Source organism: Gadus chalcogrammus, chromosome 15 (assembly GCF_026213295.1).
Source record: "Gadus chalcogrammus isolate NIFS_2021 chromosome 15, NIFS_Gcha_1.0, whole genome shotgun sequence".
Classification (NCBI taxonomy): Eukaryota; Metazoa; Chordata; class Actinopteri; order Gadiformes; family Gadidae; genus Gadus; species Gadus chalcogrammus.
The window spans coordinates 23,091,577-23,106,347 of NC_079426.1; the positions used below are offsets into that span (position 1 = coordinate 23,091,577).

Here is a 14,771-nt window from a genome sequence, read left to right on the forward strand (position 1 = left end):
TCTTCAAATCTAGACTAAATTATCACAGTGAGGCTATACATTATGTAAAACATAGTTTCAGATTTGTGAAACCTTTACCCTATTTGTGAAAATGCAATAAAGGCACATTTTAATGCTTTTTAGGGGTCCAGACCGCATTAGAACTGATCCTGATTAAAAACCACTACACCTAGACTCTTCAAATCTGGACTAAATTATCACAGTGAGGCTATACAGGTGTAGTGGTTTTCAATCAGGACCGATTTGAAGATTCTAAGTGGTTTTCAAGCCGAATCGGATGCTGCGAATCGGATGCCAACTTCAGCGTCGTCCTACCTAAGCTGTTTCTGAGTTCTAGTTAAAGGAGTTGTTTCTACAAATTAAACACATATTGAAACACTGTCTACATATTTATATCAATTAATCTGTATTGACCAGGAGGAGTGGAGTATATCATTATCATTTCCGGATTACGCTTAATAAAAGTTGCGCAGCTTTGTTGCCAAGAGATATATATGGCAGCGAAGGATTTTCTGTAACCATGTATGGTAATGATTCTGCATCCAGCTGGCTACAGTCCCTGCTCCCAGTCATGGAGACAGAGTGAGGAACACATCAGATAAGATCCACGGGACGCACTTGCCAAACACACTTGATAATGGAATACATTGCAATCAAGTTCTTATTCAATCAGTATGGATGATAATGTCATATTGGTATTCGTTATCTGCAATATATAACTACGATTTTAGGGTAACATCATATGTAAGAGGCGTAATTGTCATGTGTTAGGTGCTTATAACGCATGATCAACATTTATGCATCGATCAAAGTCCGATGTGTGTGTCCCCTGAATAACAAACATTGTATTGAATGTGTTTCATTTTGTATGACACATGTAAGAGCCTGTAGATGTATGTCAATATGATTCAATCTGCCATCAGATGGAGGATGTATTCACCTGTCGCAGTAAGGTCCACCTCGCACGGGCCACATCAGCACCCGCGATTGCATCCTCATCCAGTTTCCGTGTCTGATTCCCCTCATCTTTACCATCTAGCAATGGTCCTGAGAAACGTTCGTCTTTCTCTTCACACATTTCTCTCTGCATCTTCCCGACGTCCTTGTTGGCAAATTACATATATTGTTTATAAAAAAAATGGTAGCAAACATAAGTGAATCACAGTGTATGTGGACTTTAAATTGCAGCACTTAGGTAATGTAGGAAACGAGTTTGCTGAAGTGTACGGCTTTAGTGGTAAAATGTTCCTTTATGTGAGCCGCGGTCACCTGTTACCACTGACCGTTACTTCCGTACACTCAGCTCATTGGAGACATGCTAGTGGATCACGGATATCATCGTTCAAAGTGAAGCCATACAAACACGTGGTGCCTGTATCTGGGATTGATTACTTCTGTGTAGAATCTTGCCCGCGTCATTGCCGGCTTTTCTGTCACCGTTTCCTGCACGTGTGTTTACATGTAAAACACTGCGTTGGACTCGTTGTAGCCTGAATATTACTTTTGTTTTAAATATAAAAGGAGGCATACGATTTGAATAACTGAAAACAATTAAACGAAAGGGCGGGGTTGTGTTTCAGTGCCGTAAGAAACTCTGTTTTAGAACTGGAAAAAATACATGTTGTAAAATCGACCCTGTATTACGGCTAAAGAGAGCATTTATTGCAATGTTATGTGAGCAATGAGCGCGTTATTCAGTCGCTTCGGCTCCTTTGCTCGTCTTCGATTGCGCCCGTTTGGGCTCTGCAGGACCACTCCGCCTGCAGCATACCTGTACACGGTAAGGGTGTGAAATCCCCACGCTGCTCCAGCTTTGGGTTTAAGTTTACACAATTACACTCTCTGAAAAACATAATCTTCACCCTGGGCAATGTCTTCAGCTTGGGTCAGAGGTGCACTACTAAAACAAATGTCAAATATGTGTTCATTCCAGTTTAAGTACAATTTACAGATATTAACATGTTGGGAACATGCTAAATTTAGTTTATCATATGTGGAAATCAAAACTGTGTCTGTGTATACACGGTGAGGGTGTTAGACCAGCTGTCTGTTTAGGTTTACACCATAACACCATAACACCGACTGCTGATAACGTTACCTCATGTATAATATAGGCTGGTTTCTAGTTACACCACGGACAAAAGAGGCATGTATGTACAGCAGGACCAGAGCGGGTATAGAAAATTGATACTGGGCACTGCGGACAGTTAATCTGCATGGAGCTTGTTTCTTTATTGGCTGCATTGCTTTGTAGTTCATGTAAAATATATAATATCGTGGTCAACGCATCAGCCTCATCCATGATAAAGTGTTGTTTGTTTCCAGGGCCCTTCAAAACCGATCCCTAGGTGCTCGAACCCTGACCTCAAGAAGTATAAAAATCTTCAGAAGAACTTTAAAAGAAGACTGAGAGCATCATACAGCAAGTTTGCCGATTTACAAGACGAATCATTGGTACGATTTTGGAACCGGCAGCAATTCACACTGTAAGGTTCTTCATAACTTCATTATCTTATTATTTGACAGATCTGTGGACGCGACTATGTGTATTCCGTGGGATGTGAAGGCATCTACAGAAGGGACTGGAGGCAGAGTAAGTGCATGACTCCAGAACCATGTTCTTGTTGTCTTCTACCATTCATGTTTAGTTTAGTTTTTCCTATACCCCATACATCCCATAGATTAAAGAGTGCCTCAGGCTCAACGGTGCGTCCATAGGGTGATCCTCTCCCTCGGCATCACACTCTCCCAGGGCCCATATAAGATTAACATTGGCCACGTTGTGATGGGCCTCATCCGGCCGGCTCTGATGGATATGGTTCTGATGGAAAGGGCGCCAGATGCCACATCAAACACAACATGAGCAGAATCATCTGGTTCCCATGCCAAAAATGCACGTCGATGTCCTGTTTGCCCTGTCAGGGCTTATTTTCCCGATAATAACCGGCGTTCTATACATTATCCCTTATAGGTGAATAATAGAGAATGAGAAATTGAGGCAGTGGTCCATTAAGATGTTGCTCCCGTTCCAGAGGAGGCTGAGCTGCTGCTTGATCTGGAGCAGTGCTGCCCTGGGGGGAAGGACGGCGGAGAGAGAGGGGAGTGGGCGGTCCAGCGGGTGCGTGTGTCCCCCTCAGAGAGGCACCTCGCTGCTACCATGAAGAGCTCTCACAGAGAGCAGGCCAGGTAATCAAACACAGAACACATCGAGGGGAACTACATCAGGATCTTTGATGTGTGGATTATTTTAAACATATAGAAAATGTTCTTCTTTTCTACTGGAATAAATATTTCATCGTTTGTTTGGAAATTGTAATTAAAGTCGCATAGGTAAGATTTGTTAGTTGTAAAGAGAGAGCAGGAAAAAAGCAGAAGAGTGCAAGCTTTTGAAACTAAAAAACACAGAAGCAGTCCCCTCCGTCTCTGCTCCCACCAAAGTGTTGTTCTCCTCACACCTGTGTTTGAGGCGAGATGGATTCCCTAAACCATCAGGGAAGAGATCCTCTGATTGGTCAGAAATGAGCGGGAGCGGTCTAAAATCTAGATGCTTTCTGCCTGTGCCCAGGTGTGTGGTGGTGAAGCAGGCTGACGCGGCCACTCAAAAGGATCTCTCAAAAATCCTCTTCACCCTGCCCAATGTCTTCAGCTTTGGTTAGAGATGCACTAGTAAAACAAATGACAAATATTAGTTTTTCCAGTCAAGTACAATTTCCTTATAAGATATTAACATGTTGAGAACATGTTGAATTTAGTTTATTATACATTGAAAAGTGTGTGTGTGTGTGTGTGTGTGTGTGTGTGTGTGTGTGTGTGTGTGTGTGTGTGTGTGTGTGTGTGTGTGTGTGTGTGTGTGTGTGTGTGTGTGTGTGTGTGTGTGTGTGTGTGGGGGTTCGCTCAAGAGTGGGCCAATGACGAAGTCCTGTTCTACACGACTCAGGAGGGTCTGCGTTGCAGCCGTGTGTTTCGCTTGGACCTGAATTCCCCTGCAGCCATACCTAGGCCTGTATTTGAAGACACACAGCCTGAGTAAGTAGTCAAATGAATTGCATGTTGCATGGGGAAGGTGTTTAAAGACTATGGATTAAGATTTCGGTAGGACATACAGAGTAGCCAGCCAGAGTGAGCTACAATCTGAAAGTATCAAATCGAAACATATCCCTATGCTCTCTTCAGGCCTCCCTCCAAGGCCCTACCCCAAAACAAAGGACTAGCTCACTTGCTTTAGCAATAGATATGTAGCCTGGAAACCGGACTCATCTGCTAAGACTTATGCGTCTGGCCCTACTCCCGTTCAGACAGATCTCCAGCAGACCTGGCCCGGATTGGGCCTATGTCTGATGTCACACACGTTTCTTGTTGTTTCTGATTGGTTTTAGGTGTCTCCAATTGTGTCCAGAGGCATTTTGGTCTGCCCCCATTTAGAACACCTTGTGGAAGTCAAACATGACCTGAGAGGGTCCAGGCTAATATGTATTTGCAAAACAATCTGGCGATGTCAGACTAATATGTGTGCCTTGCTGAAAACTGCGGTCATATGCGCAGTGTGCACGCGCATGCGAGTGTGTGAGGGATTGGTGGGTTGACCCAAAGGCAGGCCTTCCAATCGGTTCATTCTGGCCAAATGAGATGAATGGTCTGAATTCCAAGCCTGTGATTGCCACAGAAACCAGAGTTTTTTTCTTGTTTTTGACAGAACATTTAATTTATTGGTAAGTGGGTAGGTAGGTTAGACGGGGTCGTGGCAATTTATTTGATTTTTCAGTTGAGATTTGCTTCTAGGACAGATGAGACCTCTAGTTGCAAAGTAGCACACAATACTTGTAGAATTTAAGAGCAAAGTGAGCAGCGATCCGAGCGTTAAGAGTTTTTCCAGTTTCTCGCCCTTGTAGGAATGCTACTTAACTCATCATGGACAGCAGTTATGCTAGTTAGTGAGACCATAAAGGAAGCAATAAGGCATTGAATAAGGGGTCCTTCTGATCATAAGACCGCTTGTTGCTGGGAAAAGCTGAAAAGGATTAAGTTAAGCCAAATAGGAATTTTCTATTCTAACAGAAAGGCATCATCATCATTTCATTCGGGCCGAATGAAATGATTGGATGGGCTTATTACCGGCCTGTGACAGCCAGATAACAGACGTTTTATTTGTTTGGTCAGAGCATTTGATTTATATTTTCCTGTCTGAATGTAAACCGAATTCAACAATATATGACAAAAGACCCCTAAAAGGTGTGTCTGTGTGTGCTTCCCCACCCCAGTGTGTTTGTTGAGGTGGCCCTTTCTAGAGACGGGAGGATATTAACCATCAACTCCAGCAGTAAGACGGATTCGGAGGTGTGGCTTATCAACGTGACCACGCCTACTTTAGAACCCCTCCTGGTGCAGCGCCGCTTACCAGGGCTGATGTATCATGTGGAGCATTGGAGGGACGGGTTGGTCATACTGGCCAACACAGGCCCTGGGCAGGAGTACCAGGTACAACGCAGCAGTCCTGCTCTGTGAAGCCATCAAGCAGTCAACTAATGATGAGCTTTCAGCACCAGCTCCATCACCAGTGTATTCCTACTACCTACTACCCTGACTAGGGTTGCCGCGGTATACGGTATTACCGGTGTTGAGGCCAACACCGATTACTCTGTGTTGCACACCGGCAACACGATTTTATTTTTTTTATTTTTTGTAATAAAAAAACAAATTCAGTAAAAATGAATAATATAATTATAATTAAGAAAATTAAAATGTGTAGAATAGGCCACAGTTCTGCTCTGTGCGGGAGAATTGGCGCGCCGAGAATTGACGCGCTTCCTTACAAGACCGGTAACCAGAGCAACGCCGGTAAACAAACCCCGAGAAGCCCAATCCCTACGTGAGCTCCCCGCTCTACTGCCATCCGGAGGCGCACAGAGCTTTTGGCCGTGATATTATGATATATAAAATTATATTATACTATTATATATAGAACGTTATAAGACGCCAAGAATTGGCGCGCTGCCAGCCGCTGTCACCGAGTGTGAGAGGAGAGTTGACGGAGAAGATGGCGGTTGACCTATAGTTTCAAAGTTAATACCGTTTATACCGGTAATACCGGTGTTGACACGAGCGTATTACTCGGTGTGAAAGTCCACACCGCGGCAACCCTAACCCTGACCCTTGGAAACCAACCAGATCATGACCTCTCATAGCGCATCCAATCAGATACCAGCTTTGTTTGACTACTAAAACCAACATAATCTAAAAACCTCTTTCTTCATTTCTAAACCTCAATGCACCTTTTCATGATTTTATGAGTAAAAGGTTCCTGGCTGGCTATATTTCTATGATGAATGCTTTTCTGGGATGTTTTCGTCACATTGATCAGATATCACCCAATTCCTGACATTATTCAGAGTGAACAATGAAGTCTCCTTCAGGTGCTGAAGGCTCCCCTCTCAGGGCCCTCCTTGGGCTCCTGGGTGCCTGTGTACACACCCTGCCCGGAAGTGACCCTCAAAGACATGGAGGTGGTGGGCGAGCACTGCGTGCTGACCACCAGAGAGCCCAGTGGGGGGCTGGCTCTGACCGTGGTTCCATTAGCCAGCCCTCTGGGGGGATTCAGCCTACCGGTCAGTGATTGAGCACCAATGCTTCACTGGTATAGTGGTTGGTTGTTGCGTATCACTGTGCAAATCTAACGCAGCTCGTTTCCAACTACCAGAAGAATGCTTTTTCTATTTGCATGTGTTCCTTATATATTAGTATCTCTAATGAAAAACCTGAGTAGACTTTATTTTAGAATGTAGCTCAAATCATTCCCTCCTGGGTGTGTGGAGGTAAATGTGTCAAAGGGGATATATCTATGTATTTTATTTTGAATTGTATCTGGTGTATTATTGAGTTGACTTGCTGTGTGTCTGCTAGGTTTAGACGTCTCTGGTTTCCCCCCCCCCCCCCCCCCCCCTCCTCTAGCTCCCCCTCTGGGCCTGTTCTTGTGAGTCGCGGATACCGGGCCCCGCGGACCCCCGCCATGCACTGCAGTTGCTGCTGTCGTCTCCAGCACACCCCCAGGAGCACTTCTCTTTTCAGCCCATGGACAGGCTCCTATTGTCCCGTCCGGAGAGGGAAGGGACCCCCCCAGAGAGAGGGCGTGGTGGCGAACACGTCACCAAGCGTCTGGAGGTGCAGAGCCAGGTAAACACACTCTGGAGGATTGCTATTTCACGCATGGGCTTACAATGTGTGCATGGCAGCCTGACATCTCCGGCACCAGTACCAATGTGTGTTCGTCTTGAATCTCCTGGTTAATTTTCTAATGCAAAGGGGCGTTACCAACGGGCACAGACAGACATGACTCAGGACACAATTGGATCGACTAACCGCCTATCAGGGCTACAGAAGGTGTGTCACATCAGCAGCAGCCATCTTGGTTGTTCCCACAGCGTGCTCAGTACAGGGGTCTTATTAAACCCGCCCCCTTTTAGATGAACTGTTGTGATGAGCCCCGACCCAGGCCAGGTCTACTGGACGTCTGTCAGCAGGAGGGAGGGCAGACTATCTCTAATACCTTGACTCTGCTCTACATCTCTAGGACGGCACCAGGGTCCCAGTGACTCTGTTCCACTCCGTGGCTGCAGGGTGTCTGCAGCGGGCCCCCCTGCTGCTCCACGTGTACGGGGCCTACGGCAGGGACCTCAACATGCACTTCAGTCCAGAGAGCAGGCTGCTGCTGGATCTGGGCTGGGTCCTGGCCTACTGCCACATCAGGTAACACCAGCTGGGTCCTAGCCTACTGCCACATCAGGTAACACCAGCCCCTCTAACCCTAGCCTACTGCCACATCAGGTAACACCAGCCCCTCTAACCCTAGCCTACTGCCACATCAGGTAACACCAGCCCCTCTAACCCTAGCCTACTGCTACATCAGGTAACACCAGCCCCTCTAACCCTAGCCTACTGCCACATCAGGTAACACCAGCCCCTGTACCACAGAACCACGATTTCACCTCTCACTTAGTAAACCCTGGGATCTCCATTCTTCCCAATTGCAACAGAATCCAAAAATAGTGTATTTGGAATACTTATTGCAGTTGTTGATGGGGAGGAGCGGCGTTTTTTTGTCCCAGTGGACTGTGGAAGTCTGGTGGACCGTCGGGGTCCGATGGACTGTGGGGGTCCGATGGACTGTGGGGTTCCTGTGGACTGTGGGGTTCCTGTGGACTGTTGGGGTCTGGTGGACTGTTGGGGTCTGGTGGACTGTGGGGGTCTGGTGGACTGTTGGGGTCTGGTGGACTGTGGGGGTCTGGTGGACTGTTGGGGTCTGGTGGACTGTTGGGGTCTGGTGGACTGTGGGGGTCTGGTGGACTGTTGGGGTCTGGTGGACTGTGGGGTTCCTGTGGACTGTGGGAGTCCGGTGGGATGAGATGAACGTCAATGTAGGTTCCTTTTTGTCCTCTACCTCTGACCCAGGGGCGGGGGGGAGCTGGGACTGTCCTGGCACAGACAGGCCCGCATGAAGGGGAAAAGGGCCGGTGTGGAGGACCTGCGGGCCTGTCTCCTGCAGCTCCACGCCCGAGGAATCTCCTCGCCCTCGCGCTCGGCCATCAACGCCAGCAGTGCTGGAGCGGTGCCAGTAGGGGCACTGTGCAACACGGACCCACACCTGGTCAGAGCAGTCACACTCCAGGTAAGGTGTGTGTGTGTGTGTGTGTGTGTGTGTGTGTGTGTGTGTGTGTGTGTGTGTGTGTGTGTGTGTGTGTGTGTGTGTGTGTGTGTGTGTGTGTGTGTGTGTGTGTGTGTGTGTGTGTGTGTGTGTGTGTGTGTGTGTTAAGAGAGGGTCTCTCTTTCAACCCAGCCCTACCTCCAAGTAAAATTTCAGTTAAGACATGTTGGGAACATGTTGAATTTAGTTTATTATATGTTGAAACTTTGTGTTTGTGCATGTGATGTACTGATAGTGCAGCAGATAAACGGTGTATTTCAAGAGAATTGTTCAAATTTATATACAAGCATGAAATTTGGCACAGATACTCTCAAGGGGCCCCTTTTGGGGAAAAAGGCGTTGGCCACCCAAAAATCCAAAATGGCGGCCATTATTTCAAGATGGCCGCTATTTCTATGAAATGCTCATTATGTCAATCGTTCAAACAAATATTTAGGCATACCATTTTGTGAAAATACTTTTTTGGGAAAACGGTTCTTGTTCCTCAAAAATTCAAGATGGCAACCATTTTTCAAGATTGCCGCCATTTTTCTTGAATCCTTACATACATTTTTAAAATGGTGACGCTATCATCAAGTTTTGTATAATATTCTTCAAGGAACATTCTCCTGGAAAAAGGTGTGTGTGCCACTCAAAAATTCAAGATGGCCACCATTTTCAAGATGGCCACCATTTCTGTCAGAGCTCAATTTAATGTGTTATGGAAGGTTTTGTTTAAAAGAGTGAACGTCATTTCACAACCAGGGCACATTGGTGATTTCACTGCTGTGGAACTCGGGGTTCGCATGGGGTTCAGTGTCAGCTGATCTAGTTTTACTTCCACTGTAGTTCTTGACTAGTAGTAATAGTATTGCTGGGGGGGTAGTGGGGCAATACATGACTTGTTCATGTATGCTTACCTGGAATGTGTACAGATCATACAGGACTTAAATGGCACTGGATGAATGAGCATTGAGCATCTTCCCATGCCTCCTTGATCTTGGTCTCCAGCAGCTGTGGGTTGCATTTGGGCATGGTGTGAGCCTACGTTGGATTCGTGTTCATGACCTGTACCATGTTATTAAGACCAAAGGATAAGACCAAAGGCATTCTATCCTTTCACACCTTTATAGGTTCTAATACTGTATCAGCCTTTCGTAACAAAGGCAAAAAGACTCCCTGAAGCCTCTCTCATCTTCAGGAAACTAAGTCAATACCCTCCTGTTCTGACTGATAGTGACCTGGAGATCCTTGAGAAGTTTGTGGTCCTGCTGTATGATCGATCAAGCACAGCTGTTGGTGTAGATGAGGCTAGACTTGACATGTTTGCCAGAAAGCAGAGGCCTTTATGAAGCCATTCCTCCAACAAGAGCAGCTCTGCTTCAACACACTAAACGTGCTGCATATCGGGCAGGCTGCATATGGGGTCAAGCAACCCAGTGCCAGCCAGAAGCAGAGAGTCCTGCTGACTGGGGATGGAAAAAGCTTGGTGAACAAAGGAGGGTCTTCTGGACAGCAAATGCACCAGTTGCACAAAGTTGTGAACAACGAGCCAAGTGTGGCTCAAAGTCAGAGTGCCGTGGAAGATGCAAATGTTTTAGATTGGGTTTCACTTGCACAGAACTGTGCAATTGCAAATGTGAATAAAAAATTAAGTAGCCTTGCGATGGGCCGAGTGCCGTTTTCCTGATTCTGGACTGTGATGTATATGAACACCTTCCTGGATATGTTGCCCCAAATCCAACCCTTGCTGACTGCCAAGCAGGGAGGAATTGGCTACCATTTTTAACAGTCTTTAATGACTCGGCAGGGCACAACCTCTCAATCTCAGGTTGGACACTCTAACCACAAGGTCAAAAATGTGAATAGAACTTATGTTGTTTTTTTTTCTATCCTACCTTTTAACTCCGTCCCAACAGAGTACACTATTAAAGCAACACCCACCTTGAAAAATGAATCTTGAATTTTTGCGATTGCCTTTTTCTAAAAGTGTGGCCGTTAAAGAGTATTTTTTGCTAACATGCATGTGTGCATCAGTGTACATACTACCGAAATGGCGGACATCTTGGAAAAGGCCTCCGTTGAAAAAAGATCTATGTTGGCGGGAGTTTATATCCCTCGCAAGTTTAACTAAGCCGGACAGGTCAAAGGAGAAGAGGCAGACATTATGACTATTTGACAGAAATGGTGGCCATCTTGAAAATGGTGGCCATCCTGAATTTTTGAGTGGCACATACATTTTTCTTGAAGATTATTTCTGCCTAATTTTATACTTGCATCATCATTTGAACAATTTAAATAACTAGAAAATGCATTTCCTGCAGAAGAGTGCTGTAGTACAAAGTGAGGTTGAAAGTATCTTTTAATAAAGCCAACAGTTTAAGTACCATTGACTCCCATGTTAAAAAAATGTTTTTTGTGGCCAACGCCTTTTTCCAAAATAGTTGCCCTTGGAGAGTATCTGTGCCAAATTTCATGCTTGTATACCAAAGTCAGCGATTTTTTTACTAATCTGCTGCACTTCGATGAAATAGGATGAGGTTGATGCAAGAAGAACAGGGACTCCTGTTTCACCCACCCCTTCTCCTTCGGCATCCAGGCCCCCTTCGTGGACGTTCTGGGGACGATGATGGATGGCAGCCGGCCTCTGACTGTGGAGGAGAGGGAGGAGTGGGGCGATCCCACCGCAGACCCTCAGCACAGACTCGCCATCGCCTCCTACTGCCCCCTTCACAACATTACCCCTCAGGTTCACACAATGATGTGTGTGTGTGTGTGTGTGTGTGTGTGTGTGTGTGTGTGTGTGTGTGTGTGTGTGTGTGTGTGTGTGTGTGTGTGTGTGTGTGTGTGTGTGTGTGTGTGTGTGTGTGTGTGTGTGTGTGTGTGTGTGAGACATGGTTAATGTGTGTGTTGGTACAGTGTGTGTGTGTGTGTGTGTGTGTGTGTGTGAGACATGGTTAATGTGTGTGTTGGTACAGTGTGTGTGTGTGTGTGTGTGAATGTAACATGGTTAATGTGTGTGTGTGTGTGTGTGTATAACATGGTTAGTGTGTGTTGGGACTGGTGTGTGTATGTGTGAGTGTAACATTGTTAATGTGTGTGTGTGTGTGTATAACATTGTTAGTGTGTGTTGGGACTGTGTGTGTGTATGTGTGTAACATGGTGTGTTTGTGTAACATGGTCAATGTGTGTGTTGGGACAGTGTTACCCCTCCATGCTGCTGACGGCCTACAGTGAGGACGGCCGCGTGTCCCTGGACGGGGTCGTTCAGTACGCTGAGAGAGTGCAGCAAGCCGTCCACACACACTTCACTGCACTCCATGGGGCAGGCAAGTATGCAAAAATAAACACACTTGCACACCAATATCTACACCCATCTAGGCACAAACATGTATGTAGAACAGGGCAAAGTGTGCGTCTTGCCGTTCACAAGGTGAGCAAACAAAGCATTGCCGAACCTTTCAAATTTGTAATTGCAAGCAAAGCACCTTTTTTAAATGTTAACAATGTTCTTTTTATTTTATTGTCTTTTGACAATGTCATTTCAGGTCTACTAAACAGACCAATAATAGATCAGTCTTCCCACAAGCCTGATAATTACAAATGCTTGTGTTTACGTGGTCCACACGCACAAACCCTTGTTCTCCCGGGAGCATATCCAAATACAATTTGGTGTAATTTCATAGTAAGTCAAGAGTTTAGTGTAAATGTGGAAGTCATCTCCCAAGTGTAGAGTTAGCTCTTGCGGTAGGCCGCTCTGTTCCTGGATTTCAAGATGTGTTATGCGTGTGTCAGCAAAACCCACAGACTTTTCCCCTGACCATTCTAGACGGTCTCTGTTTCCCTCTCACTTATAATCTCTTTCCAGCACATTGGCTCTCCCTCTTTTTACACCAGACTCTAATTCCCCGCCTTCCCGTTCCCAATTTAAATGCACATACACAATCTCTCGCTCGCCCTCCCTCCCTGGTAGACACACCGCCTGCCTAAATGTTTGTGCGTGTGTTGGTGCCTAATCTCTTAGCACTCTCTGGAGTCTTTGATAAAGTGCTGATGGCTTCTCTGTGTGTGAGAGACACACACACACACACACACACACACACACACACACACACACACACACACACACACACACACACACACACACACACACACACACACACACACACACACACACACACACACACACACACACACACACACACACGGGAGGGAGAGGGCTGATCCATTAGCATGGTAAAGAAAAAGTGTATCAGAGCAAGAGAGATTAGACGCCTCAGACTTGGAGCTGCCAAGGTCAAGACGGCAGTTGTGAAACAGGCTGTAGCAGAGAGGGAGGGAGGGGGAGCCGGTGAGAGGGAGTGGATGAGAACATGGTGGGCAATATAAGACGGGTGATTTGAGAGGAGAATGAAGATACGGTGGGAGTGAGTTCAGAATTGCGGTGGTTGGACGGAGAAAGGATATAGAGGGAGATAAGAGGAATGTCGGTAGGAAGTTAAAAGGATCGCAGCACTGAATCTATTCAAATCCCTCCCTCCCTGTTCCCCATCTCCTGCCTTCCAGAATGTGAACGAGCTCCGAGGGTGGTCCTAAACGTCCAGCCGGGAGCAGACCACTTTGGACCCAATCACTTTGACTTGGTGCTGGAGGAGGTAATTGACTCGCCCGCTTTAATGGCTTAAGGAGAAGAGTCATTGGGAAGCTTCAGTAATTGCTATTATTTGTGACCCCTGTCAGACTGGAAGGCGAAGTGGAGGTGCTCGCACCGGAGAGGTAGTGGCTGAATCTAAGCCACTTGCACAGCTGAACCAAAGCTCTCTTCGGCACTACTGCCGTGTTTCCATTCACACACATAGGGACTTTAATGTAGCACACCTTGTGTTCACATATGGGCCTGCACATTGGGTGATGAAAATCATTGGATTGAACTCTACTTTACTTGTGAGCTCAGTGTTTCAGTACCTCCCAGCTGTCTTTTCCCCTTGCTGTCAGCCAACCCGGCCATATTTAAAGTAGGCCTTAGAATAATCCTAGATGTACATGTTACTCAGGGCTTCACATGATTAAGTCCTGATTTTGAAGTGGCTTCAGTAAGGTGCTTTAGAAGTGGAAAATTATGAAGTCGAATACAACCTTTCATGGAAGCATACAAAAATCCTTCCTTTGTAGAAGCAGCATTACTGTTAAAAGGGGTCATTCTCGAAATAGCTTGTTGCTTGTCATGTATGTTGTGTACCTTCTCTCCCCTTTATAGAGTGCACTTCAGATGGCCTTCCTCTATACAGAGCTGGGCCTGGACTCACCCAGGAGGAGGAGCTAGCCTCCATGGTCAGAGCGCTGTGGAAGAGGCCGAGCTACTCAAAGATCCACAAGGCCACAAGGACTGTGCTGCCCTGATCCAGAGTAGCTTGTATTCACTAGAATGTAATGTGATGCAATTATCCAGTGGTAGCCTTTATTCTGTAGGTTGTACAATGAACTTTTTCTTTAAAAGGTACCATGACATGCCACCAGGTGTGGTGTGATTAGCTGTTACAAGCCGAAGAAGAGAATCTGTCTCTGTTGACATCACAGGTGGGCGTGTTCACCTAGCTATGTACTGGATAGATCAGTCTACCAGCCTATCCATTGGACTGTAGCAACTGTTGCTCATCTATCCGTTACACATCTAGGTAAACACGCCCACGTGTGATTTCATAAGAGACCGATTTTTAAAACGGCATGTAACGGCTAATCACACCACACCTACTGGCAGGTCATGGGACCTTTAACCTGAATTTTCAAACAGAAATGACTATTCTTTTTACATTAAAGTAATAAAAAAAAAAATGAGTGCTTTCAATTTGGGTCCAGTTAAGCATTACATGTGCCTCACATCTCTTCTATCCATTGACTATTTAACAATTATTCGCCAAAGGCAAAGTGAATAGTGGGGAATAGCTATTTCCCACTATTCACGCAGCCTGAGGTGAATAATTGTTTTAGTATATACTACACGTGAACACTCAAAAAATAATTAAGATACAACTTTTTGCCGGGATTTTGTATTTACTTTTTTGCGGTTTATTTGTCTTAATAGCGTTGCAAAGCGGGA

The 14,771-nt window shown here is 45.9% G+C and overlaps 2 protein-coding genes across 6 annotated transcripts in view; one reads left to right on the plus strand and one right to left on the minus strand.

Moving 5' to 3' along the window:
* Window positions 1–1,297, minus strand: part of camkmt (calmodulin-lysine N-methyltransferase) — a 146,587-nt gene extending 145,290 nt beyond the window's left edge. For both annotated transcript variants that reach the window (XM_056609864.1, XM_056609865.1), the window contains exon 1: window positions 941–1,297. In XM_056609864.1, coding sequence (XP_056465839.1) covers window positions 941–1,090 — 150 coding nt within the window. In that variant the 5' untranslated portion in view covers window positions 1,091–1,297. The remainder of the gene's footprint in view (window positions 1–940) is intronic.
* On the plus strand, window positions 562–14,528 carry prepl (prolyl endopeptidase like). 4 transcript variants are annotated; one of them, XM_056609861.1, is made up of 16 exons: window positions 562–1,780; window positions 2,326–2,454; window positions 2,527–2,593; window positions 3,033–3,186; window positions 3,566–3,651; window positions 3,900–4,026; window positions 5,259–5,334; window positions 6,411–6,602; window positions 6,946–7,167; window positions 7,565–7,740; window positions 8,443–8,659; window positions 11,274–11,423; window positions 11,877–12,003; window positions 13,241–13,329; window positions 13,415–13,450; window positions 13,932–14,528. In XM_056609861.1, exons 1-16 carry the CDS (start codon window positions 1,682–1,684, stop codon window positions 13,995–13,997), a joined length of 2,013 nt encoding a protein of 670 aa, XP_056465836.1. In that variant the 5' UTR covers window positions 562–1,681; the 3' UTR covers window positions 13,998–14,528. The 4 variants fall into 4 exon arrangements, with proteins under 4 accessions (XP_056465836.1, XP_056465834.1, XP_056465835.1 ...); XM_056609859.1 differs by having other exon boundaries at window positions 563–1,780; window positions 5,259–5,475; XM_056609860.1 differs by lacking the exon at window positions 13,415–13,450 and having other exon boundaries at window positions 1,172–1,780; window positions 5,259–5,475; window positions 13,932–14,527.
* The last annotated feature ends 243 nt before the right edge of the window (window positions 14,529–14,771 follow it).

Excerpts from the sequence above, each read along its gene's own strand:
- prepl (XM_056609859.1), top strand. The coding sequence starts at position 1,682 with ATGAGCGCGTTATTCAGTCGCTTCGGCTCCTTTGCTCGTCTTCGATTG. Across the intron at positions 2,594-3,032 it reads CAGAAGGGACTGGAGGCAGA|AGGAGGCTGAGCTGCTGCTT; the intron begins GTAAGTGCATGA and ends CTCCCGTTCCAG. Across the intron at positions 7,168-7,564 it reads GTCTGGAGGTGCAGAGCCAG|GACGGCACCAGGGTCCCAGT; the intron begins GTAAACACACTC and ends CTACATCTCTAG.